The sequence below is a fragment of the Bos indicus x Bos taurus genome, chromosome 10 (assembly GCF_003369695.1).
Source record: "Bos indicus x Bos taurus breed Angus x Brahman F1 hybrid chromosome 10, Bos_hybrid_MaternalHap_v2.0, whole genome shotgun sequence".
In the NCBI taxonomy this organism is placed as follows: Eukaryota; Metazoa; Chordata; class Mammalia; order Artiodactyla; family Bovidae; genus Bos; species Bos indicus x Bos taurus.
The window spans coordinates 831807-857943 of NC_040085.1; the positions used below are offsets into that span (position 1 = coordinate 831807).

At 41.0% G+C, this 26137-nt stretch overlaps 2 protein-coding genes across 8 annotated transcripts in view; one reads left to right on the forward strand and one right to left on the reverse strand.

Moving 5' to 3' along the window:
* Positions 1-19779, forward strand: part of ANKDD1B (ankyrin repeat and death domain containing 1B) — a 74581-nt gene extending 54802 nt beyond the window's left edge. The window contains 5 exon segments of the mRNA XM_027552745.1: positions 14531-14636; positions 16101-16316; positions 17799-17970; positions 18494-18562; positions 18936-19779. Coding sequence (XP_027408546.1) covers positions 14531-14636; positions 16101-16316; positions 17799-17970; positions 18494-18562; positions 18936-18997 — 625 coding nt within the window. The 3' untranslated portion in view covers positions 18998-19779.
* A 103-nt stretch (positions 19780-19882) lies between these two features.
* Positions 19883-26137, reverse strand: part of POC5 (POC5 centriolar protein) — a 32906-nt gene continuing 26651 nt past the window's right edge. For 5 of the 7 annotated variants that reach the window (XM_027552906.1, XM_027552905.1, XM_027552908.1 and 2 more), the window contains 2 exons: positions 24979-25155; positions 19883-22167 (listed from right to left, as the gene is read on the reverse strand). In XM_027552906.1, coding sequence (XP_027408707.1) covers positions 22024-22167; positions 24979-25155 — 321 coding nt within the window. In that variant the 3' untranslated portion in view covers positions 19883-22023. The remainder of the gene's footprint in view (positions 22168-24978; positions 25156-26137) is intronic. The other 2 variants (XM_027552909.1, XM_027552907.1) reach the window with 2 other exon arrangements.

Below are 26137 nucleotides of genomic sequence, written 5' to 3' on the forward strand. Positions count from 1 at the left end.
ATTGCACTCATCTCACAAGCTAGGAAAGTAATGCTCAAAATTCTCCAAGCCAGGCTTCAACAGCACATGAACCGTGAACTTCCAGATCTTCAAGCTGGTTTTAGAAAAGGCAGAGGAACCAGAGATCAAATGGCCAACATCCGCTGAATCATGGAAAAAGCAAGAGAGTTCCAGAAAAAACATCTATTTCTGCTTTATTGACTATGCCAAGGCCTTTGACTGTATGGATCATAATAAACTGTGGAAAATTCTGAAAGAGATGGGAATACCAGACCACCTGACCTGCCTTCTGAGAAACCTGTATGCAGGTCAGGAAGCAACAGTTAGAACTCGACATTGAACGACGGACTGGTTCCAAATAGGAAAGCAGTACATCAAGGCTGTACATTGTCACCCTGCTTATTTAACTTATATGCAGAGTACATCTTTAGAAATGCTGGGCTGGAAGAAGCACAAGCTGGAATCAAGATTGCAGGGAGAAATATCAATAACCTCAAATATGCAGATGACACCACCCTTATGGCAGAAAGTGAAGAGGAACTAAAAAGCCTCTTGATGAAAGTGAAAGAGGAGAGTGAAAAAGTTGGCTTAAAGCTCAACATTCAGAAAATGAAGACCATGGCATCTGGTCCCATCACTTCATGGGAAATAGATGGGGAAACAGTGGAAACAGTGTCAGACTATTTTTTGGGGATCCAAAATCACTGCAGATGATGACTGTAGCCATGAAATTAAAAGACGCTTACTCCTTGGAAGGAAAATTATGACCAACCTAGATAGCATATTAAAAAGCAGAGCTATTACTTTGCCAACAAAGGTCCGTCTAGTCAAGAGTATGGTCTTTCCAGTGGTCATGTATGGATGTGAGAGTTGAACTGTGAAGAAAGCTGAGCCCCGAAGAATTGATGCTTTTGAACTCTGGTGTTGGAGAAGACTCTTGAGAGTCCCTTGGACTGCAAGAAGATCCAACCAGTCCTTCCTATAGGAAATCAGTCCTGGGAGTTCATTGTAAGGACTGATGCTGAAGCTGAAACTCCAATACTGTGGCCACCCGATGCAAAGAGCTGACTCATTGGAAAGGACCCTGATGCTGGAAAAGATTGAAGGCAGGGGGTTAAGGGGACGACAGAGGATGAGATGGTTGGATGGCATCACCAACTCAATGGACATGACTTTGAGTAAACTCTGGGAGGCCTGGTGTGCTACTGTCCATGGGGTTGCAAAGAGTTGGACATGACTGAGCAGCTGATCTGAACTGAACTGAATCCATTCTACCAAATGATGGGCTTACTTTATCAGCAATAACCACCCTGACCTTGTGATTAAGCAAGAAATCCACAGCAGATAAACGATTTGTCCCACTGCAAAATGCAAGACTGTGAGGTTCATCTGAGGAAACATAATTTGTGTCTTCAGTCATCTGATTAGTATTTCTCCTTCTTAAGATTCCTGGTTCTTGAAGTGGCCACAATTTTTTTTTTACCTGGTGTTTGTGTTTTAATTATCTACTCTTTGCCTTTTCTTTAAAAGCAGTGAGAATTGTATCCAGCATAATCTTACATTTTTGTACTATTAGACAACATCAGAGAATTTAGCAACCAACTGGAGTGTATACATCAAGCTGAAATCCATTGCATAACCTATGACTGATTGTAACAATATAATAGATTTCAACTAGAGTGTAAAAGCTGTATTTTTCCTGTATGCAATCATTAATAATGGTAGGATATACTAATAATGCATAACAAAAAATTTTCCTAGAAGTTCAGTCCATATGTGGCTCTTTCCCCTGTAGTTTTTTGGACTGTAAATTGTATTGAATCAAACAAATCAAGAAAGAGAAAGAAAGAAACAAAAAGAAAGAAGGGAGGGAGAGAGGAAGGAAAGAAGGAAAGACACGTGCAGAAGAAAAAGCATGACTATCTTCTGCTGCAAAGAAAGCCAACTTGGTGCCCCCAGGATGTCTGGGGATGGTCTGATGTGCTTCAGACAAAGGACGTTTGGCTTCTAAGTAAAACACATGTCATGTTCCCCACATTCTGGACATTGATTTTGCTTCCGAAGAATTTACTATCCTTTGCTTCTCATTAATAAATTATTGCAAAAATATAGCCATTGAGAATTATTTAAACATCTGATTTCCTTAGTAGCTAAATCGGTGATAAACTAGGTTTGATAAAACATGAGGTACCCTTGCTATAGTTTGCAGTCTAGAGCTACATTCTAGTATGTCCAATTTGGGCTTAGAAACTCCCCTTTAACTTTATTTGTGAATAAGGATGCAACCAAAATAGCATCCAAGGTAAGTCAGTAAAACCACTTCCATTTTTTTTTTCATCTTTGTCATCACCAATTTTAAAGAACTCTACAAGCAACCATGTCAGCAATCTGCTGTAAACAGGACTAAAAAAGATGTCACTAGAAACTATAATAAAATTCATCAGGAATTTATAATAACTTGCTACACTGGCTGTTAGTTTTAGTGTATTAAGTACTTTTATTTATTTATTTATTTATTTATTTATTTATTTATTTTTCGGTGAACCAGGCCCGCACTTTATTTTCCAAAGTAGTTTTTATACCTTAAGTTATGCATAGAGGATAATGGGGGAAGGGGTAGAGTCATGCAGTAAGCCAGGCTTTCTTCCTGCAAACTTATCATATGCAAAAGCTTAGGTGATTTGCATCATCTTCTGGCCCGGAGGCCTGTTAACATTTTAAGACCCTTTCTTCAGAAAACTTATTTTTCTCTAAAGGTGATTGGTCAGGAGCCACCCTCCAAAAGCATTAGATAAAGTTGCATTCCTACAGAGCAAAGGTGTGGTGGGCTATAACAAGAAAAAGAATTAACTCAAGGGTCCCAGGTTACAAACATTAAAGCTACTACTTACACCAATTATATTAATCAATACACTGCCAGGGACACAGCAGGTAAGGGATATGGAAACTTAGCAGCAAACATTGGCCCAACAAGTGAAAATCCCTTCACCAATACAATTTCTAATCAATCTTTTAACTGCTCAAAGGAATCTGTATTTAGACAGTTTAGAACATCTCATGCTTCTCACAGTTGGGAGGCTCTGAGCAATCACATGTGGCCGGAAAAACCTATTCAGGCAGGCTAGAGGATTTCCAAAGGAGTTTGTAGGTTGAAACACTGTCACACCCAGGAATTATTAACTGGAGCTGTAAGCTAACTCTTTTTTCAGAGAGAGGTAGTGGGGGACAGCCCCCCGTAAAGTCAGAGGTGTAGGTGAAAGCACAAAGCAGAAAGTAGGCAGACTCTGGTTTTGGGGGTAGATGCTTGAGAATTTCCAGGGAGACTCCTGAGGCTTGATCCCGCCTTTGCATATGCCAAGCCTCCTTCCTCAAGACCTTTGCCAGGGGCAGAGCTCGCTCCCCGCATCTCCCCCTTTTTTATTTCTTAAAAGAGCCAGATGCAGCTCAGTCGCGAGCTTCTGAATGTTCTGCCGAAGAGTCCTGACAATACAAGGAAGAATGATTATGAGAAGCAAAATTAAAGGGCCAGCAGCGATGTATCCAAGGATATTAGACAGAATGTTTTTTCCTGAAATGAAGTTAGAGAAAGTGTGAAAAAAGTCATTAGCTGCTCCAGCGGCGGTAAAATCCAGTTGAGAGTGTTCCAGGGTCTGTATTTGATTATGAAGTTTCCCTAAGTCCAGGCCAATGTCAGAGCTGTTCCAAACACCTGAGATATGATTTTTGATTTTTTTCCCACTCATAATCTGTCTCGTTTACCTTTAAAGATGTCACGCATATCCACCGGTAATCAGCGTGGCAAGACAGAGCCATTTTCACTTTTAAAGCCTGTAACTCGGTCCCAATATGCATTATTGCCTCTTCTAAGGCATCTACTCTCATCTCCAATTTTCTATCTATAACTTCCTGTGTTGCTAGAGTTAAAGAGACATTTTTAGACATAGCATCAACATATTGGGCAGTATGCACTTGTTGAGTCAATGATATTGCTGCCACAGTAACAGAAGTAATTGCTGCTATTAAAGCTGATATTCCTAAAATAAGTACCCACAAATTGTCATGATCACATTTAATCTTGTAGTTGTTGTAACACAGCAAGACTATAGTTATATGAATAAGTGGTTACATCATAAGATAAGGTGGACGTTGTAACACTACAAAGGAGCAAACATTATATTGAGGGTTTAAACAAGATGAGAGCATGCATTGTTCACAAGTCACTACATTGGGTCCACCAGTGAAAGTCACATGTACATTAAGTTTTCCAGAATCATTGGTAAAGAGAAAAACATAAGGAGAGGGTAGATGAGCCAAAACAGAATAAGTAGAATTATTTTCTGGTTGGAGTTCGCGCTGCAGCAGCCCCGTCGGTCTCGCTGGGATCTCGATGTTTATCTTGCCTCCCCTTCCGGTGGGCTCCTCTTTTGTGATAGAAGCAATGGGGGAACTGGATGTCTGGGGGTCTGCAACATGGCGAATCAACCTGTCCTGGATCTAAATTGGAGAATCTGCATCCTTCGAATTAGCCTGTTCCGGGCACCACTTGCCGGGGTCCACCCCAGTGGATCCAGGGAATTCGAAGTGGGGACAGCGTCAGCGAGGATCAGGAAATAACTGCTTAATTAAACTTTAATTAAGGATATAAAGAGTAATAGAATAAGGATAGCTCAGTGAGGAAATTCAGTGGAGAAAAGAGGCTGAATAATTCAGACAGAAGGTAAGAGAAAGAACGACATGGTGAGACCAAGTTTCGGTGAACAAGGCCCCTGTATTAAGTACTTTTATATAAAAGTATGGTTTAAAATATTAGAAAGTTATATGGAAAATTTTTCAAAGGGTTATTGAAAGGTACAACGAAAGGTACATTGGAAAATCTATTTCCTGCTGTTTAGAAAAATGATTATTGCTTTACTTTTTCAACAGTTAATCTAGGCATTACCTTCAAAGATCCTTGCTTATTTCTTTTGCTCCCTTCCTTTCTTGTTTCCTTTCCTCTTTTTTGTTCCTAAAATTGTTCTGCTGTAAAAATTTGCCATTTTTCTACTCTTTCTAGGATGTCTATGTATAATGAACAGGATATTCACACATAACATAGTCAATAAAGCAGAAATAGATGTTTTTCTGAAACTCTCTTGGTTTCTCTATGATCCAACAGATGTTGGCAATTTGATTCTGGTTCCTATGCCTTTTCTAAATCCAGCTTGAAGATCTGGAAGTTCACGGTTCATGTGCTGTTGAAGCCTAGCTTGGAGAATTTTGAGAATTACTTTCCTAGCCTGTAAGATGAGTGCAATTGTGCAGTAGTTTGAGCATTCTTTGGCATTGCCTTTCTTTGGGGTTGGAATGAAAACTGACCTTTTCCAGTCCTGTGGCCACCGCTGAGTTTTCCAAATTTGCTGGCATATTGAGTGGCATATTGAGCACTTTCACAGCAGCATCTTTTAGGATTTGAAATAGCTCAACTGAAATTCCATCACCTCCACTAGTTTTGTTCATAGTGATGTTTTCTAAGGCCCACTTCACTTTGCATTCCAGGATGGCTGAGTGAGTGATCACACCATCTTGATTATCCGGATCATGAAGATCATTTTTGTACAGTTCTTCTGTGTAGACTATCCTTTCTGAAATGGACCTAAATTGGACAAACCTGTATCTTGATATTAACATCCCAATTTTAATTGAGATAAGTTGTTAATAATGTTTATTCCCAACAATAAAAAATATATTTTAAAATGCAAATTATTTATTTTTTTGAAAAGACGATAAATTCACATGGTCCAAGAATTTACAAATTAGTAAATGTTTTCCAGTAAACATTTCCCATCCACCCATACCCTCTATTGTCTGGTTCTCATGCTATCCTTGCGATACATACCCATTATTATAAATTTCTTCTTTTCTTCCCAGAGTTTCTTTATGTATAAACAGCAAACATAAATATATTATACCTTTAGTCTATTCCTCCATCCTTTTTTTACAATAGTATATATATATATTGTCCTATATTGAGTGCTGCACTCAATATGCCAGGAAATTTGGAAAACTCAGCAGTGGCCACAGGATTGGAAAACATCAGTTTTCATTTCAATCCCAAAGAAGGACAATGCCAAAGAATGTTCAAACTACTACACAATTGCACTCATCTCACATGCTAGGAAAGTAATGCTCAAAATTCTCCAAGCTAGGCTTCAACAGCATGTGAACTGAGAACTTCCAGATGTTCAAGCTGAATTTAGAAAAAGCAGAGGGACCAGAGATCAAATTGCCAACATACATTGGATCATAGAAAATGCAAGAGAGTTCCAGTAGAGCATCTACTTCTGCTTTATTGACTATGCCAAAGTCATTGACTGTGTGGATCACAATAAACTGTGGAAAATTCTTTGAGATGGGAATACCAACCACCTTACCCGCCACCTGAGAAACCTGTATGCAGGTCAAGAAACAACAGTTAGAACCAGACATGGAACAATGGACTGGTTCAAAATCTGGAAAGGAGTACGTCAAGGCTGTATTTGTTAAATATAAGTATTTATTTAATATATATATAAATATAAGTATTTATTTAACTTATATGCAGACACATCATGTGAAATGTTGGGCTGGATGAAGCACAAGCTAGAGTCAAGATTGCCAGGAGAAATGTCAATAACCTCAAATATGCAGATGACACCACCCTTATGGCAGACAGCAAAGAGGAACTAAAGAGCCTCTTGATAAAAGTGAAAAAGGAGAGTGGAAAAGTTGCCTTAAAAGTCAACGTTCAAAAGATGAAGATCATGGCATCTGGTCCCATCACTTCATGGCAAATAGATGGGGAAACAGTGGAAACAGTGACAGAGTTTATTTTCTTGAGCTCCAAAATCACTGCAGATGGTGATTGCAGCCATGAAATTAAAAGACACTTGCTCCTTGGAAGAAAAGCTATGACCAACCTAGACAGCATATTAAAAAGCAGAGACATTACTTTGCCTACAAAGTTCCTTCTTGTCAAAGCTATGGTTTTTCCAGTAGTCATGTATGGATGTGAAAGTTGGACTGTAAAGAAGGCTGAGCACCAAAGAATTGATGCTTTTAAACTGTGGTGCTGGATAAGACTCTTGAGAGTCCCTTGGACTGTGAGGAGATCTAACCAGTCCATCCTAAAGGAAATCAACCTGAATATTAGTTGGAAGGACTGATACTGAGGCTGAAGTCTAATACTTCGGCCACCTGATGCAAGGAGCTGACTCATTGGAAAAGACCCTGTTGCTGGGGAAGACTGAAGGCAGGAGGAGAAGGGGATGATAGAGGATGCGATGGTTGGTGGTATCACTGACACAATGGGCATGAGTTTGTGCAAGCTCTGGAAGATGGTTAAGGACAGGGAAGCCTGGCGTGCTGCAGTCCATTCGTTGCAAAGAGTTGGACATGACTGAGGGACTGAACAACAACACATTGTCCTATATTTAGCATTTTCCCCGTACCAGTATAAAGCAGTATACTTTATGTATAAGAATATAAGCACATGGAGAGAGTTTCTTCTTTTGTTACAGTTACATAATGGACTGTGGTGGGAACATAACACAAGTTGTTTAGTTTCCAGCTAATGGGCATTTAAATTATCCTTATATGCTTATGATAAGTCACTTCAGTTGTGTCCAACTCAATGCAACCCTTTCGTCTATAGCCCACCAGGCTCCTCTGTCTGTAGAATTCTCGAGGCAACAGTACTAGAGTGGGTTGCCATACCCTCCTCAGGGCATCTTCCCGATCCACTCAGAGACTGAACTCATATCTCCTATGACTCCTGCATTGGCAGGCGAGTTCTTTACCACTAGCATTATCTGGGAAGCTCAAATTGTTCTTAACCCTTTGCTATTATAAACAGAACTACAATGAATAAATTTATATGTGTCTAAACTTGCTTTTTAAATTTATTTAGATATTTTAATTGTAAAATATATTCAATATAAGATGTACATCTTAACCATTTTGATTTTCTTATTTTATTAAAAAAAATTATTTAGCTATTTATTGGCCTCTCTGTGCAGCATGTCAGATCTTAGTTCCCTGAACAGGGATCGAACCTACACTCCCTGCATTGGTAGCATGGAATCTTAATCACCAGACCACCAGGGAAGTCCCCATTCACCATTTTTAAATGTCCAGTTCTGTAGTGTTAAGAATATTCACTTTGTTATATAGCCAACCTCCAGAACGTTTTCATCTTACAAAACTGAAACTCTATAAACTATAACATTCATTTCTTCCTCTCCTAGCCCCATTCTACCTCCTGTCTCTGAATTTGATGGCTCTGGGCACCTCATCTAGGTGGAATCATATGATATAGTCCCTTTTGTGACTGTGTACTCAAGGCTCAACCAAGTTGCAACATGTATCAGAATTTCCTTACTTTTTAGGGTCGACTCTGCCTCTTGAGAAATTTGTATGCAGGTCAGGAAGCAACAGTTAGAACTGGACATGGAACAACAGACTGGTTCCAAATAGGAAAAGGAGTACGTCAAGGCTGTATATTGTCACCTTGTTTATTTAACTTATATGCAGAGTACATCATGAGAAACGCTGGACTGGAAGAAACACAAGCTGGAATCAAGATTGTTGGGAGAAATATCAATAACCTCAGATATGCAGATGACACCACCCTTATGGCAGAAAGTGAAGAGGAACTAAAAAGCCTCTTGGTGAAAGTGAAAGAGGAGAGTGAAAAAGTTGGCTTAAAGCTCAACATTCAGAAAATGAAGATCATGGCATCCGGTCCCATCACTTCATGGGAAATCGATGAGGAAACAGTGGAAACAGTGTCAGACTTTATTTTTCTGGGCTCCAAAATCACTGCAGATGGTGACTGCAGCCATGAAATTAAAAGATGCTTCCTCCTTGGAAGGAAAGTTATGACCAACCTAGATAGCATATTCAAAACCAGAGACATTAGTTTGCCGACAAAGGTTTGTCTAGTCAAGGCTATGGTTCTTCCTGTGGTCATGTATGGATGTGAGAGTTGGACTGTGAAGAAAGCTGAGCACCGAAGAATTGATGCTTTAGAACTGTGGTGTTGGAGAAGACTCTTGAGAGTCCCTTGGACTGCAAGGAGATCCAACCAGTCCATTCTGAAGGAGATCAGCCCTGGGATTTCTTTGGAAGGACTGATGCTGAAGCTGAAACTCCAATACTTTGGCCACCTCATGCGAAGAGTTGACTCATTGGAAAAGACTCTGATGCTGGGAGGGATTGGGGGCAGGAGGAGAAGGGGACGACAGAGGATGAGATGGCTGGATGGCATCACTGACTCGATGGACATGAGTCTGGGTGAACTCTGGGAGTTGGTGATGGACAAGGAGGCCTGGCGTGCTGTGATTCATGGGGTCGCAAAGAGTTGGACATGACTGAGCGACTGATCTGATCTGATCTGAAGTTTCCCTTGTAAATATACCACCTTTTGCTCATCCGTGAGTGGACATTTGGGTTGCTTGCACCATTAAGCCGTGTTGTATATTTGTTTTTAAAGATGGCCAGCTTTATATCTTGCATGTGACGCAATTCTGCAGGCTCAACCATGGAGGGGCTCGGGTGACCACCTGTTAGGCCCCAGCTTTCCTGAAAAGATATAAAGAAGTCATTGTGCGGCAGCTCTGCTAGGTACTCACACTCACTCACAATCACATCTTTGTTCAATTCTTGCATCTCTTCTGTGAGGTGGATGGAATTATCCCAGTTTTTAAGAGAAGACTTGGGAGGTTTTTGATGACATCAGGGCCATTGTAAGAGGCACGGCTGAGCATCAAAGCCAAAGCTACTGGCTGCTTGGCTCCCCAGCACTTCTAGAAGTTGCAGTTTTTCCTTCCAGATCTGTACCCTCACTGGTCATGAGCTCAGGGCATCCCTAATTCCCATTGCAAGCCTGCATCCTCCCTAGTCCATTTCAGGACCACGTATTTCATGTTTGCGGATTCTGAAGTGGTGAAATGTTATTTTGCTTGTCTCTGTATGTCAGTTTTCTTTTTCTGAACATAAAAGTAATACAGTTTGGAAAACATGTTTGTTACAGTTTGTGGAGGAAAACAAAACCAGCCATATTTCCATCACTTAGGTGAAATTCCAGTGGTGGCTCATTAACTTCCATTAACATTTAGTGCTAGTATTGGTTTGGCCAAAGAGTTCAATTAGGTTCTTCTGTCACGATATCTTACAGAAAACCCAAAGGAACTTTCGTCCAGCCCGATATTAACATTTAGCGTTAGTAGCTTCTCGTGCTTTCTTTTTGTGCTTTGTTCTGCTTTTTCGTTAACAACACCTCCAGGGCAGTCTGGTGAGTAGAGAATCCATAGCATTGGGCAGGGAACTTACGTTGGGCCCCTAACGCAAGTGGATTGAATATTGCAGTGAACATGTCTCTGCTACAGCTCGATTCTCTTTTCAAAACAAAAGCCACAGTTTCCTGGGCCTCATGATCTGTTTTCCAGGTTTCCTTTCTCCTCCCCCCTCTTTTCTCATCAGGTCTGGTGCCTAGTTGGCATCCAGGATGTATATAATTAATGATAAAAACTCTCTTTTCTCCCTGTTCCCATGATTTTTACCAAAGATAAGTGACTGTTTCTAAGACTGAATGAAGGTCTGGACTGGCCCTAGAGCTCAAATGGTAAAGAATCTGCCTGCAATGCAGGTGACCTGGGTTCGATCCCTGGGTCGGGAAGATAATGGCTATCCATTCCAGTGTTCTTGCCTGGTCTATCCTGTGGAGCCTGGTAGGCTATAGTCCATGGGGTCACAAAGAGTCAGACACGACTGAGTGACTAACACATGCACACACTGGATGGAAAAGAAGGAGCCAAGTTTTGGGGTAAAGTTGACTTTCCCTGTCCTCTCAGCCTTTGGTGTCACAAAGCTCCCAAGAGGGCCACGCACCCTCAACAGCACAAGTATCTGCATTTCTACTCCAGCCATGCTCCCTGCAAAGGTTTTCCTATGAGCTTGAAACCTCTGGCTCTCAGAATGCTGCCTTTCCCAAATAGGCTAATTATGGTGATTCAGACGGCTTTACAAGCCAGAATTTAGAGAGCATACAATTAGATGCTTGCTAAATGCCTGCAGAATGAAGTTCTTCTTAATTTCATTACTATCTCTTTTGATTAGAAGCTGATTACTTTCAGCTCTAATTTTCAGGTTCACCTGGGTCTCAGTGTCTGGACTAGCAGACAAATCATTTGAATTGGTGGGAGTTGCATTTCACAAATACTCAGCCGTATGAGAGACTTATCAGGATAAGTTTTTGGATCTCTAAGCATAGAAACATGGGTTTCTGAGGTTGGAACTTCTTCCGAGGTTATTTCTTTTCTTTCTTTCTTCTTCTTTTTTTTAAGGAAAAATATTTATTTGTTTATTTGGCTGTTCTGGGTCTTTGTGTGGCATGTGGGATCCAGTTCCCTGACCAGGGATCAAACCTAGGCCTTTTGCATTGGGGACGGGGAGTCCTAGCCTCAGGACATCCAGGGAAGTGCCTTCTGAGATTCTTTCTGACCATTCATTTTAATCATCTTCAGGGTCTCTGAGCAGACTTTCCACGGGTCCTTTGGAAAGCAAATGAGAACCAGCATCTTTTGCTTGGGTAAACAGTATAGATGTGTGGCTTGTGCACTGCACAAAATCTAGGGGAACTTGAACTATACCCACCTTGACAAAGGTATGCCATTTGTAATTTGTATGAGGCGCCATATGGGCTCCAAGGATTTATGCCCCCAAATTATGTCTAAAACATCCTTTATTGCTCATTCCAAGGGCTTCTCAGGTGGCGCTGTAGTAACGAATCCACGTGCCAATGCAGGAGACACAGGAGATGGGGGTTTGATACCTACGTTGGGAAGATCCCCTGGAGGAGGGCATGGCAACCCACTCCAATATTCTTGCCTGGAAAACTCCATGGACAGAAGAGACTGGCAGGTTACAGTCCATAGGGTCTTTAAGGATCCAACATGACTGAGCAACTGAGCATGCATGAATGATTTGGTTAAGATTCCAAACCCTCATCTTTGTTTAAAGGTGATATGATAGAATAGAAAAATCTCTGGATAGGAGTCCAGGAAGTTGAATTCTACATTGTTTTAGTGTTACCATTATTGATATTTATTCTGAATAAAATTCATCCCTTTTCTGTTTTATTACTCCTTCAATAGATGGCCTCTTCAATAGATGGCCTTCACTTGCTGATCTACTGTGGCTCTTTGGGCTCCTGGCATCATGTCAGCATTCCACTTGGGGAGGAGGAGGGAAGGAAGGGGAATGACACCCCTCTTCTCTTTAAGGATACTTCCCAGAAGTTGCATGTGCTGCTTCATTTACATGACGCTGGCCAGTACTTAGTTCACATACGGAAATACTCGGGTGGCCAAATGCCCAGCTAAAATCAGGAGATCTGTTTTAGAAGAAAGGAGGAAAGGCAATTTGGTGGGGGAAGTAGGCATGGGATATTAGCTAAAGTCTGTGCCACAGGTGGAGTTAGCTTTTGGAGGAGAAATGTGTGTGATCACATTATTTATTTGCTGAGGACTTCCCAGTGCAGTGAGCCAGAGTGACCCCTGCCAATCTTAGAGAAATACATTGATGAACTATACTACTGAGGATACATGTATTCTAGTAAGAAACCAATAATGAAAATGATTGTGACCATTAGTAAAGGTCAGTCCTATCCACGTCTCAAATGTTTGACATTTTTATGTGCTGCACAGAAATGGTGAAGCTTTTGTTAGGTGGGGATAGAAGAGCTGAAATAGCAGCCAGTGATTATTCAGATACCTTAGGAATCCTAAGTTAAAAGTTGTTAAAATCAAATCTTTTGCTTTATATTTTTATTAGGTATTATTCCTACTTAGAGTTTTGCAGTTTGCAACATACCACTGTGCTGGCTGTTCAGTACTCAAGTATTCTGCAATGGTCATGCAAACCTTATTCATCTTGAGAATACAAAAACTGGTCTCCAGGACATTCCTCTGCCTTCTTGCATCAGTATTCCCTCCGATAGCTGCCACTCATGTAGCATCTCAATAGAATTCCCACCCCCACCCCCCCACCCCACCCACAACCACCCTCCACTGTCCTAGACTGAATCCCTGGTCCAATAGGCTGGAGCCAGAATTTAGGTCCTAGTCCCTCTTCCCCTGAAGAACCTCATGCCTGGATTGATGTCTAATTTGCCAATGCTGAGAAATGTCCCCTTAAGGCCTTTTAAGGCAGAATGCACTGATTTGCCTTTTTGCTCACAGTACTGTTTAATTGGCTCAATAATCCTGGTACATTGGGATTATTTCAGAGTCCACTCTGTCCTCCCCAGACTTTTCTTATTTGCCTTTAAGACAAAGCAAACTTGACAAAGTTGACAACGCTTGACAATTAGAATTCTGTTTAATCGCTCTTTTTCCTCTGATTTCTATTCCCTCTTCTTTTTCCTCTCCCTCTTTGTCTAGCCTCACTCTCACTTTCTTAGATCATCACTATGTTTAATTGAGGATGACTTTCCCAGGTTCCATCTTTTTGCTTGTTTTTTAAATGGTTGTTTTCACATTTTCTTCAAAAATAGTAATATTCACTGGTTCTATTTTTAATTCCTGTTAGCATTTTTAGATTCTTTCTCCTAGATGAGAATAAATCATTTTTCTACCAGAAGAATAAGGCCTCTTTCCTTGCCAATCTTTAAGATTGGAGAATTAGATGAACTTTGAAAATCATAAATAATGCACGCCTATAGCTGGTGATGTAGACCCACAGAAAATGCTAAGAGTTGTTAACCCCTGGTGACAACTGGGATCCTGAAGTCTGGAGTTGGAGGAAGACTTATTTTTTTTAATATATATCCTTAACATTTTTTAAACCAAAGTTATTTATTGTTATTTTATTATTTTAAACTTTTTGTTATTAAGTTTATATCCTGACCTAATATAAAATGGTTCCTAATGAGAAAATTAGAGAAACCATTGAAATTTCCTCTCTGTCTCATATCCATTTACTCATCTACCTAACCACCTAATCATCATCATTAAATTCAATGGTTCAAATGGGAGCTTCCTAACATCTGGCTTATGCTATTTTAATTTCCACCAGTTCTGGCTTATGTTATTCCCGCAAATAGTGCAGTGCTTTATGGATGAGCTATTAATGCTTTTACAGCCTGTTGAAAAAGACCTGGGCTTTCCAAATCCCTGGCCCTTTCTGTGGAAGCCTGAAGGACAGCCCAGTCCTGGAATGCACACAGCAGGCATGCTTCCAGAGAAATGAAAGTGCTGTAGTGCAGAGTTGAGAGCAGAGGCGTTTTGTAGCCTTCTCTTTAACTGGTGGTGTTTGGGGTTTTCATCTTCGATTTCCCATTTTCAGGAGATGGGATGACAAGAAAAGGAACAGGGCAGCCCCCACTCCTGTTTGTTGGAGTCCGCCACCCCCACCCTTACCTCTTTTAGGTAGAGAAAGGCTGGGGTGAAAAAGACCCTGCATTCTAAAACCTTAAACAATTATGGCACAGTCATTCCTCCCATTCTTATCCCAGCGTCTGTTCAGATGCCAGCGTCCAGATGCTAGAAAAAGGTCTTGCCGTGCCCCAGGTCAAGTTTCCCGCGAGTTTTGTGGACCTTCCAGAGGAGTTTACTGATGCTGTGAGGGTGCAGGCTGGTCCATGCTGGAGGCTGGGGCACAAGCCCCCCCACTTTCTTCTCGTAGGTTTTGAAAACCAGGTTCCCGCACCCCTTTAGTCCACTTCCTGCCCCAGCATTGACTTCCAGATTGCTGTTCAGAATATCTTTCACTAAGATTCACTTTTATTAAAAAGAAAGACAAAAATAGAAGTCACTGTACATAAAAGAGGGAAGGAGGCCTCTTGGTGGGCTGTGTGTCCTGGGAGTCCCGTATTCCCTCCCTCCGGAGGGAGGCTTGTCTGGAGCCCTGATGGCACATGCACGGCAGGTGCAGTCGTAGGGAACCATGACCTCTGCTTCCACTTTGTGATTTCCTCCAGTTGTTCTGGTTGGATTCTGTAGGACTCTGGTGGAATCTTCTTGTGTGTGTGTGTATTCTTAAAAGGGACAAAAGGAACTTTGACAAGTCAGAAAACAAGACTCAATCCAGGCATGGTACTGTTGGACAGCCTGGCTGCAGTGCTGTAATACATGTTGTATTACACACATGATTGTATTACATAGAGTGCAGTTGTATTACACATGTGATTGTATTACATACCGTGCAGCTGTATTACACACGTGATTGTATTACATACCGTGCAGTTGTATTACATACAATGTGATTGTATTACATACAATGTGATTGTATTACATACCGTGCAGTTGTATTACACACGTGATTGTATTACACACAGTGCAGTTGTATTACATACAATGTGATTGTATTACATAGAGTGCAGTTGTATTACACACAATGTGACTGTATTACATAGAGTGCAGTTGTATTACACACAATGTGGTTGTATTACGTACAGTGCAGTTGTATTACACACAACGTGATTGTACTACATAGAGTGCAGTTGTGTTGTATACGTGATTGTGTCATGTACTGTGCAGCTGTATTACATACAACGTGGAGGAGCCCTGTCTTCTGCAGCCCTGAGAGTCAGGGTGCCCGTTCACTCTCCCCACAGTCATCAGAGAGCAGGAGGGATAGAAGCATCGACTATGGGGTTTCATAAAGAATATATCCTATCTGGGCCTCATGGAAATGTTGACAGGAGAAAATTAAACACCCCAAAGAAGAAAAAGCAATACTGGCTGGAAGTAAGGCATTTAAAGGTGCATGTGCTGTGGTGACATTCCCATAGCCAAGGCATCCCCGTCTGTTTCCTTAGGAGTGGTAAGCAGGCTGGGGTAGAGGCATGGGACACAGCGTGGCAAAGTCCCTCACGCTTCCTGAGTCAGACAGACCCCAGCTTGTTTCAGACATTTGTCTCTATGTTGGATGACAAAAAACATCAATCCAGTTAATGTTGAAAGCATAGTCTTGGTTACCACCTTATGGATTCCATCTGAAAAAAATACATTCATATATACTCTGAAATGAGGCAATCAGCAGAAAACATCTGAAATCATCTGATATGGTTCCTTTTAATCTAGGAGCAGAGCGAGAACATGAAGGGATACATCAACCAGCTCTACCAGATCAAGCAGGCTCACAACCCGGAGACCAGGCACATTCGCAGTCTGCTCTGGCACCTGGTTACGTCAGCTGAAGGCCAACGAGCGGCAGAGGCTGCCCGTTTGCAGAACTTTACGGACGCCCAGATTAGAGCCATCGAGGAGCAGTGGTCAGGTCAGCATGGCCCAGGCCATGTGGGCAAGAGGCAGTCAGTTCACTTACACCACATACAAGTACATTATGGCACTTTTATTGCTAATTCTAAGGATACATTTTCATGTGAAAAAAAAGGAAGATAATGCATTGAAAATGTTGAATATTGATTACAGTTTCTAAAAAGATTTCTTTTGTATTGTTAAGATTTCTCCTTGTTGCTAATTAGTCATATAGTGTTCTGCAAAGTCTTCAGAAAAATGGAATTGCCTTCTGGAAATTTCTCTCGACCTAAAAAATTGATTTGGAAATGCATTATGCCTTCGGAGTACTTGCTGTCAGGATAAAGGTTTTGGTGTATTGCATTTACACATGACAGGGTGCCTAGAATGCGTCTAGTGCTGTGAGGGGATCCATACGTCAGCTCTGTCAGTTGCGGTGCGTGTTTGATGGAGTTGATAATCAGGTTGGCATGACAGTATCAATGGTAACAGTCACAATCCAGTTACACTGTAGCTGGCATGAAGGAAGTGGTGGTGGTGGCTTAGTTGTTCAGTCATGTCTGACTCTTGTGACCCCATGGACTGTAGCCTCTGTCCGTGGGATTTCCCAGGCAAGCATACTGGAGTGGGTTGCCATTTCTTTCTCCAGGAGAACTTCCTGACCCAGAAATTGAACCTCGACCTCCTGCACTGCAGGTGGATTCTTTACTAAGCTATTAGGGAAGCCCAGGAATCGGTGGGCGTTTGAGCAAAGGAATGACATGTTGATTATGGTATTTAAGAAAAATTAGTCTGGAGGCAGCAGGATAAGGAGGGGCACCGGATTCACCTAGGGGTACATTCTTTATGGGTACAGTTTGCTCCCCCTGAAATGCCTGTCCGTCTAACAGTCGACTTCCTCCCCAGAGCTTGGGCCCCCCATTCCTCAGCATCTGGCAGGGGTTTGTAACTGTGACCTGTAGGCAGAAGTGCCCATGGCTTCTCATCTCTACACCCAGCACTTCCCCCACACCTCTTAGGGGTAGAAAGTCTACTGAGACGTGCCCAGTGGAGTCCTGCCTGGCCAGGAGCTGCAGATTCCATCCGAGGAGCTTTCTGGAAGCTGGCCTGGCAGGTGGGTGCATGCTGGCTGCTCAGGTTGTGGTTAATGTGCTGCAGCAGCAGGACCTGGGAGCTTACTGACCTGCGGATCCTCACTCCAGACTGGCTGAACCAGAAGCGCCAGCCTATCCCAGGGCCATCTGAACGCTGAAGAAAAAGCTCCACGTTGCTTTAAGATTTTCCCTCCCTTCTCCTCAGCTTTGATCCGTGTTAAGCACAGTAGGTGTGTGACAAGAACTCCAAACTCTGGTGCCCCCTAGAAGAACCAGTGAAGGAAGGGCTTTCATGCACTGGGCTTCCTATCTCACAGCTGCCAGAGGGGGAATGAACTTGCAACCACAGCCATGTGGAAACTGAGTTAGAACTGAGTTCCCAGGAAGGAGGCGTCAGCATCTGCCCTTTGTGCTTGGCTCTGGAAAGGAGAGCTTCTGCAAACACGGCCACAGGGCTCTGCTTATTTGGCTGCATGGGGCCCTGGCGACACAGGCCACGCCGGTCAAACACCTAGACAAGGAGCTGGTGCGCACAGACTTTCCAGAACCAGCTGATGAGTTAGACTTTTCAACAAACAGGTGGAAACCGCTGCTCCCTTAAAATGGTCGAGGACAGTTGGCAGATGTGCTCCCCTGAGCCACGGCAGTGCCAGCTAGGTGTCTGAACACGCAGCTTCTCCTTTGGTGACTTAGTCACTCTGGTCCCACTGTCAGCCTGACGGTTCAGTGTCATTCCCCAGCTGAGCATTTGAAAAGTGTAGAACTTTTGTGAGGGGCACGGTGGGTGTGGGATGGGAGGTGGGCAAGAGAGCTGAACCGTCTCATGCAGTTACAGGACAGTGCCCCACAGCTACGAATGGTCTTACTCAGAATGCCTCTTCCTCTTGGGACCTCTACAGGTTCGCGTGTTTGAAGAAGTTCTCTCTGCGTTGAGAAAAGAGAGCTCATGGGCTATTATTTTGCCAGCTGGGATTAACAGCTAAAAAGCACTCTACCAGGGACCGTACTGTCAGGGAAGATGGTTTGAAACCTTATCAGCATGTTAGAGGTGTTATTTATAATTCATGTAATAATCATTTAAGCAGAATATAGGGACATCTGCCATTATTTTCGCTGGTGTAGTTTTACCTGAAACTGAGAACATAAAAGCACATCAGGTTACGAATCCAGTATTGTTTCAAGCAGTGGCAGGTACAAAGGAATAGTGCATGGATGATGTCTACCTTCCATGGTCTTATCCTCCTAGCTCCGGGTTGTTCCCTATGCTTTGAATTTGGTTTCTTTGAAAGAGTGTCTGCAAGAGCCCTCAGAGGCGGCCCACTGCAGTGGGTGAGGGCATGCACTCTAGGTGAGACTGTGTGAGCTTATAGCTCAACTCCGACAGATAATGGGCTGTGTGATTTTGAGCAAGTTCTCTAGAGAACTCACTCCACCAGTGTTCTCAACTGTTAACTAGAAAAGCGTCTGTGTCAAAGGGCCGTTGTGGGATTGAGTGATAGTGCCTGACTTGTAGCAAGTGCTTAATAAAGGTCAGCTATTAATCATGCTATCTGATTTTTTCCAGAAAAGATTCGTCAATTTAAAAGTGAAGCTGACTCAAGGCCCAAGAAATGTGCAGTTTCATAAATGCCTAAAGAAATGAAACTAAAATGATTTTCCATTCAGTATTCAATCCTCTTAAATTCAGTTCTTTAAATGTCATCAAGTTCTTCAGCAGAAGTATTCATTTTCCTTTCAACTATGAAGATGGCAGTGACAGGATTCTCTAACAGATGATGAAATGGTATTATTATACTTTCCAACCACTGAAGTCAAAAAAATTTTGGTTTTGCTTAAAGCAAGTTGTATACGATTTTCCCATTTCTGTCATTTGATGCAATACCTGATAGCTTATCTAGTGATAGAATAATCTACGATTTTGTATATCATGTTTTAAAAATTATGATGGTGGGAACATTATGGTATATGAAAAAAACCAAGGGTTTTAGAACAGACAGACATGGTTTTGCAATTTATTAGCTGTGAGCCTTTGGTCTAATATTCAAGTTCGCAGATCTTTCATTTCCTTCTCCATAGGTTGGGGGAAAGGGCTGTCTCTTCTGTAAAGCTGAGTGATGATGGAGGGTGCCATGCCTGTGAAATGCCTAACCTCGTATCTATAGTACTGAAATGAACTGTTGATTTCTAGTCCACAAGAGAAACTTGCTTTGGAAATTTTGTAGCTGTTGCCTTTAAATAACACCTATATGTAATATAATATTTTACTTAAAACCAGAGGTATATACACCAATGTTTTTTAATCTCTTGGTGATGTAGTTACAGGTGATTCAGTACTTTTCATTTTTTTTCATAATGACCATGCATTATTTCTGTAATCTGAGACAGTTCTGAAATATGAAATCAAGTATTGATTTCTATCAGCTTATGTGTACCTATTCATTATAACTTAAGGCTCTCCATTATCAAATTCTGACTCTAAGTCTGTAAGGCCAGAAATAAAATCGTGAGCAATTCCAGTTATTATATCATGAATTTATAGTTCTACATTTCATCTCATGCTGATTGTAAATGGTACATTTAACTTTTAAAACAGGTTTTAAACAGGTACGATGTTCACATGATGCTAAAAAGTTTAGAGCATTGTTGCCGCCTGAGACCACGGTTTCCACGGATCGTGCTTCAAAATCTGGGTCACCTCTTTATGCAATCATAAACAAAGATGAATACATATTTTTACTGTTTAAGTGTTTTAACTGTTGAATTTCAGTTGAATTGGGCTAATACTAATTACTTGGTGCTGCAGACAATATACAATTTCTAGAGTTTAAAGCTTTAAAAGATGTTTATAATATTCTTAATTACAGTATTCTTAATATTGACGTTAGTCTGTCTATGTGGTTGCGGCTCTGATACTGAAGACCATCCCTAGCTGTCATGTAAGTTCCTTAAAAAGCAGAGCCCAAGACCAAAGTAATGAGCAACTGCTTTTCTCAGGAGTGAAATCTGGGAAGCAGGAGTGAAGGAAAAAGGAAGTGAGATGGGGAAGGAGGGAGAGCTGAGACCAGCGTGATTTATCTAACTGGCCAACACCTGGTATCAAGTACAACTGACTGTTTGACCTCAAGGATGGACAATTTATACAGGGTTTGGAAAGTTAAGAACGGATGTTTGCCCCAGTGGGGTGCTGACTCCACGCTGCAGGTGAGCAGAGACTTCAGATGTCTCGACTCTCTGGTGGGCAGGGAAGGCCTGGGAGGAACAGGCCTGTGGTGCAGGCGGCGGGAGAGGAGGTGCTGTGGGTTTGTGCTCATTGGAGACCAAGAGCCGCCTGCCACAGCAGAAGCTGGCTGTCGTCAGCCAGAACCCACAGCAAGTATAGGGAGGATCGTATGCTATTGCGTGAGAAGGCTCTAATACTCTCCTGGGTTTCCCTGGTGAACACTCTTTAAGACACAGCCAGATGCTTTTATAGTTCAAAAAAGCCTTGGTGTGTCCTTTAGAAAATGGGATATTTACTGACCTCACATTTATTCTCTAGTCCTATTACTACACGAGGCAGTAAGAAAAACTGTATTTCCAGTGGTAAAATTAGAGCACAGGGCTAGGTCATGTTCAGACAGAAAGAGGCTGAAACCACCCACTTCTATGAAAGATACAGAAACCTAGGCTCTATACAAGTTCTTTGGAATCTGCTCATTTTTATGTAAGCCTAAGAACTTTGGGAAAGTGGTGGGGTAGGTAGATCTCATTACTTCACAGGTGAGGATCCTGCCATTAAGTATCTGGCTCAAGACAGCCCAGTCAGCCAGCAGTAAAACCATCAGAAGCCTGGTCTCTGTTCTCCCAAATCTGTTTGTCCAGATGGCTTCTTCCTTTAGTCCAGCCATGGACAAGTCTCTGCCAGGCGTGGAAGGACAAGTCTCGCCGAATTGTCCAGGGCTATACCACCACAGGACAATGTCTGCATGTTCAGAGCAAAAAAGGGTTCAAAGGTACAGAGTTTCAACAAGGTGAGAAAGAACATGAGAAATAGAATCCTTCTACTAGGAAACCGCTTTTTGATGTTTCGGTGACTCTGTTTTTGTGCTAGTAAAATGTTTTTCCTCTTTTAACATTAAAAATTTTACTCATAGGTATTGCTATTTCCCCTATTTTTAATTGTTAGAATCCTAGAAAAATGAGGACTAATATACTAAAGTCACAAAAAAACTCTGTGGTATTATTATTCTTGGCTTTTATCTTTTAAATTTTCAAATAATACCTTAGTCTCTATTAGTATAAATAATTTTTAAAAATCAAGTTCTCTTTCAAAGTTTACTTGGTAACACTGGAAATGATTTAGCCTTTTACAAAAACAGGATTTATGCACTTTGATATAATCAGTGACACGTTGACCCTATTAAAAAAATTAAGTCCAGTTTCTTTTTTAATTAAAAAAAACATTTTACTTAATTGCTTAAATAAAAAATAACATTAAAATAATTCTACATATAGTTACAAAGGATGGTACAGCTTGAAAAAGTCTCTTGTAACTTTGAAAAAATGAACATGATATATCCATAATGTTCTAAGAATATGAAATTTTAAAAACTAAAGACTTCTAATTCTTGGTAAAGCCAGAATTAAAAGTCCTCTACATGAACATATTCATTTTAGTCAACCACTTTTATGGACTGAATGCTTGTGAGAGACTGGGTGTGAGTTGATCTGGTTCCAAGAGACCTGGAAGCTGAGGTACTACCTTCAGGATGAATGGTCCGCGGATATTTTGCTGCAGTAGCTTGAGGAATGGTTTGCTGAAAAGCAAAAATATACTTTAAACAATTCTATAAAATTATACATAATAAATATTATTTCAATATTATTTCATTATCTACAGTTTAACCCAACAAACATTAGTACATGTAGATTCCTATTAGGGTCTTCCATTTAGAAAAGTCATCTTTAAAATACTTGACGTAAAATTATACATATCATATCAAAACATTCACTGTGCATTTCAAAAGCTCTATGATACAGCTTTTGCTTAGGAAATGGACAAAACCTCTTGAAACAAAGATCCTCATGTCAGATTCCATTTAATTAGAGTTCCTCTTTAAAGAAATAAAAAATAAGCTCCTTTCTTGAAGTATTTTATATAAATGTTTCTTTGTACATAAATAACTGGATAACCGCTACAAATGGAAGAGATTTTTGCAAATGGTATGAAATTTTAGTTGCTAACCACCTGATCTGACCATAAAAAAAGAGCTATTTCTCCTTAGGGATGATAGGCAAGAGAACTGCAGAAACAGACCATGGCACCACTGGCATCGTGTCTACAAAACATAGCACAGAACCAAGTAGCCTTGCTGCTGCTGCTGCTGCGTCGCTTCAGTCGTGTCCGACTCTGTGCGACCCCATTAGATGGCAGCCCATCAGGTCCCACCATCCCTGGGATTCTCCAGGCAAGAACACTGGAGTGGGTTGCCATTTCCTTCTCCAGTGCATAAAAGTGAAAAGTGAAAGTAAAGTTGCTCAGTTGTGTCCGACTCTTCGCGACCCCATGGACTGCAGCCCACCAGGCTCCTCCATCCATGGGATTTTCCAGGCAAGAGTACTAGAGTTGGGGTGCCATTGCCTTCTCTCCAAGTAGCCTTAGGGGTAAGCAATTATCCAGCAGACGGAGCTCCAGTGTCAGAAGTCTGGAGAATGGTTTATTAGTAAGTAACTGTTTCTAATAGTTCTAGTTCTTGGGATCCTGGAATAAAATGAAAAATAGTACAGAGGACTGCCACTGTGCCTGTTACACAATCCAAAGCAGGTAATAATGGAAGCAGTTTATGGCTATTTAATTCATGGCCAATTACTGAAGAGTCATTGGACATACTAAATAAACAAAAGGCAGTTAGATAAATATCAAACAGGGGTTTTAAGTCTTTATAGTTTCTTGGTTCTTTTTCTGTAAAGTATCACTCCAATCAGTACAAAACCACAGTTTGTCGGAATTAAAAATAAACACATGTGCTCTCTTTACATCTTATCTTACAAATGGACAGTCTCTCTCCCCCATTTCTATATAAATATCCTATGTGCTGATCAAAACAGAAATGAGTTCATTTCCTCTCATCTTTGATAACTAAGCTCACATTTTCAAAAATACGTAGAGAACTCATCTAAGGACTTTCAAAGTCTGTCCAACCTACAGAGGCTAAGATGATTCTCCACCCGCCACGTGTTCAGTCTGGACTCGGTACTTCCATCTCAGTCTGCAGCCTCACTGTCGAACTTTACCTGAGGCTAAATTTAAACAATCAATCCAGCTTCTTTTGACTTAATCATCTAGCAACAATCTAGTATCCACAAAAAAAAGCATTTACAATCATTCCTTGCATCTTTTTGACGTATTAAGTAGACAGGAATGTTTTTTAAGACTGCAAGTTTATATAGAGGGCATTCTCTGTTATAATAAAATCAATCTTTATTTCTCTTTAGGGATGTGTTCTCATAACTTTTAGAAATTAAACTTTTTGAGATAATTGTTGATTCATGTATGATTGTAAGAAATAACAGGAGATATCCCATGTGTCCTTCTCTAGTAATTTTTATTAAATTAAATTTGTTTATGGCTTTACAGTTTACAAAGTGCCTTTATGCATCTCATTTAATTTTCACAGTACCTCATTTAATCTTGCATCCTGACAGTTAACTCTAGGAGCTAAGTACTCTTATTGCTCCTGTTTTACACATCAAAAAAATGGAGGCTCTAATATTTTTTGATTTGTATATGATCACAAAGGAAGTAATTAGCTAAACTAAGGCATTAACTCAGGTTTTCTCATTTATTTTTGCTTAAATTCCATGTACTTTTCTTTATATCCCATGAATTTATTGCAACCTCATTTTTTCCCCAAGTTAGAAATATGTTGACAATTGTATTTGAAAAAGTAGGAAGAAGACTTCCAAAAAAAAAAAAAAGGAGCAAAAATTAAACACCATAAAAGTAGATAAGTTTTTCTTAGGGTAAAAAATATGCTATATGGATAGCAATTAATGAGTAAACAGTTTTTGTCTTTTTAAAAAAATTATTGAGAAATCATTTATGTATTTTACCCTTTTGGCCATCAACACACTGGATTACTTTTTGTATTTGATAATTTTTATACTATCCCGGATGAGCCCCTACCCTCATTCCCTAGTGGCTCAGATGGTAAACCATCTGCCCACAACGCCGGAGACCTGGGTTCGATTCCTGGGTCGGGAAGATCCTCTGGAGAAGGAATGGCAACCCACCCCAGTATCCTTGCCTGGAGAAAAGCATGGACAGAGGAATCTGGGGGGCTACAGTCCACGGGACCGCAAAGAGTCGGACACGACCGAGTGACACACACACAGCACACAACTGACAAGGAACAAGTCTCTGAAATTCATCTCTTAAAATAGGAAAGGTACACATATAAAGCAGATGTGACCATTTAAGTATATAAAGACTGTGGTCGTAAAGGCACAACAAGTACCAGTTATCATGGATTTTGATCTTCTCCTCAACATGGCATTTAAGTGCTTATTAGTCTATCATCTCTCAGGAAAAAGGTTTTGTGACCAAAAGTTATCAAAAGCAGACTCACCACTGTGACCGGATGATGTTTTTCCACAACAACGGAGCTCATGGGAGGAGAAACTCCCATTATAGCCAAACTGCTACTGATTCTGTTTTTTGAAGCAAAATCACACCTCCCTGTGACCCGGGCCGTGATTGTTCTCCCAGCTTTCTGTTGCGCTGATGTCACCACCCTGGGCCCATACTGTAAAAGAAATATCTGGTTGGCAGAAAATCTATGGCAAAATCTACGGTACTTTTGCTTCTGTAACTTGAAAATACACAGGCGCTTAAAATAATTGTACATTCAACCAACTCTAACATGGGGAAAATTTTTTAAACAAGACAAAAAACATAACATAAAACCAACCATTTCAAATACCCCTTTAACCTTGGTATTCCAGCTATTTTATAGGATTTTAGGAACTTCTAAAGCTTTATTTTGAAACAGCTACAGATTCATGGGAAGCGGCAAAGAGTGCACGAGAGGCCCCACGTGTGCAGCACCCAGCCTCCTCCAACGACTGCACCTTAGACAATTACTGCATACTTAGAGCAGCAAAGCCGGCAAGTCGGCCCTGGCACGGATGCCACTTTATCACATGTGGACTTCCGTAACTATCACTGCAATCAAGATACACAGCTGTTCCATCACCACAAGGCTCTCCCTCACACTGTCCTTTCTTTAGAGTCATATCCGTCTCCCTTCCCAAACAATCCCTATTCTTCAGAACCACTAATCTGTTTAATGAACGACCCTTATGGATAAATTACCAGTACACATATGCTTTTCTGTCTTCCCCTTTTCCTTATGGCATTGTTAATATAATTTTTCTTCACGAATAGGTTTTTCTTTTTTGGTGGGGGGCGGGGGATCGCACTATGTGGCTTGTGGGATCTTAGTTACCCGACCAACGATGGAACCCAGTCCCTCAGCAGTGAAAGCACGGAATCCTAACCACTGGACCTTCCTTTTCCTTTGAGAGCTATTTGCAGTGTATTGCAAAAAAATGGGATGATCATATCAAAAGGTAATGCCAGGTTTTACAGCTTTTGTTGCTTACAGTTGGACAATACTCCAGCTGGGCAAAAATTAAAAGGAGTAAGAAAAAAGGGAAATGGCATATTTAGACAACTCTAATATTTGTATTTAGTATCTGACATGGAAACAATGCAGATTATTGCTC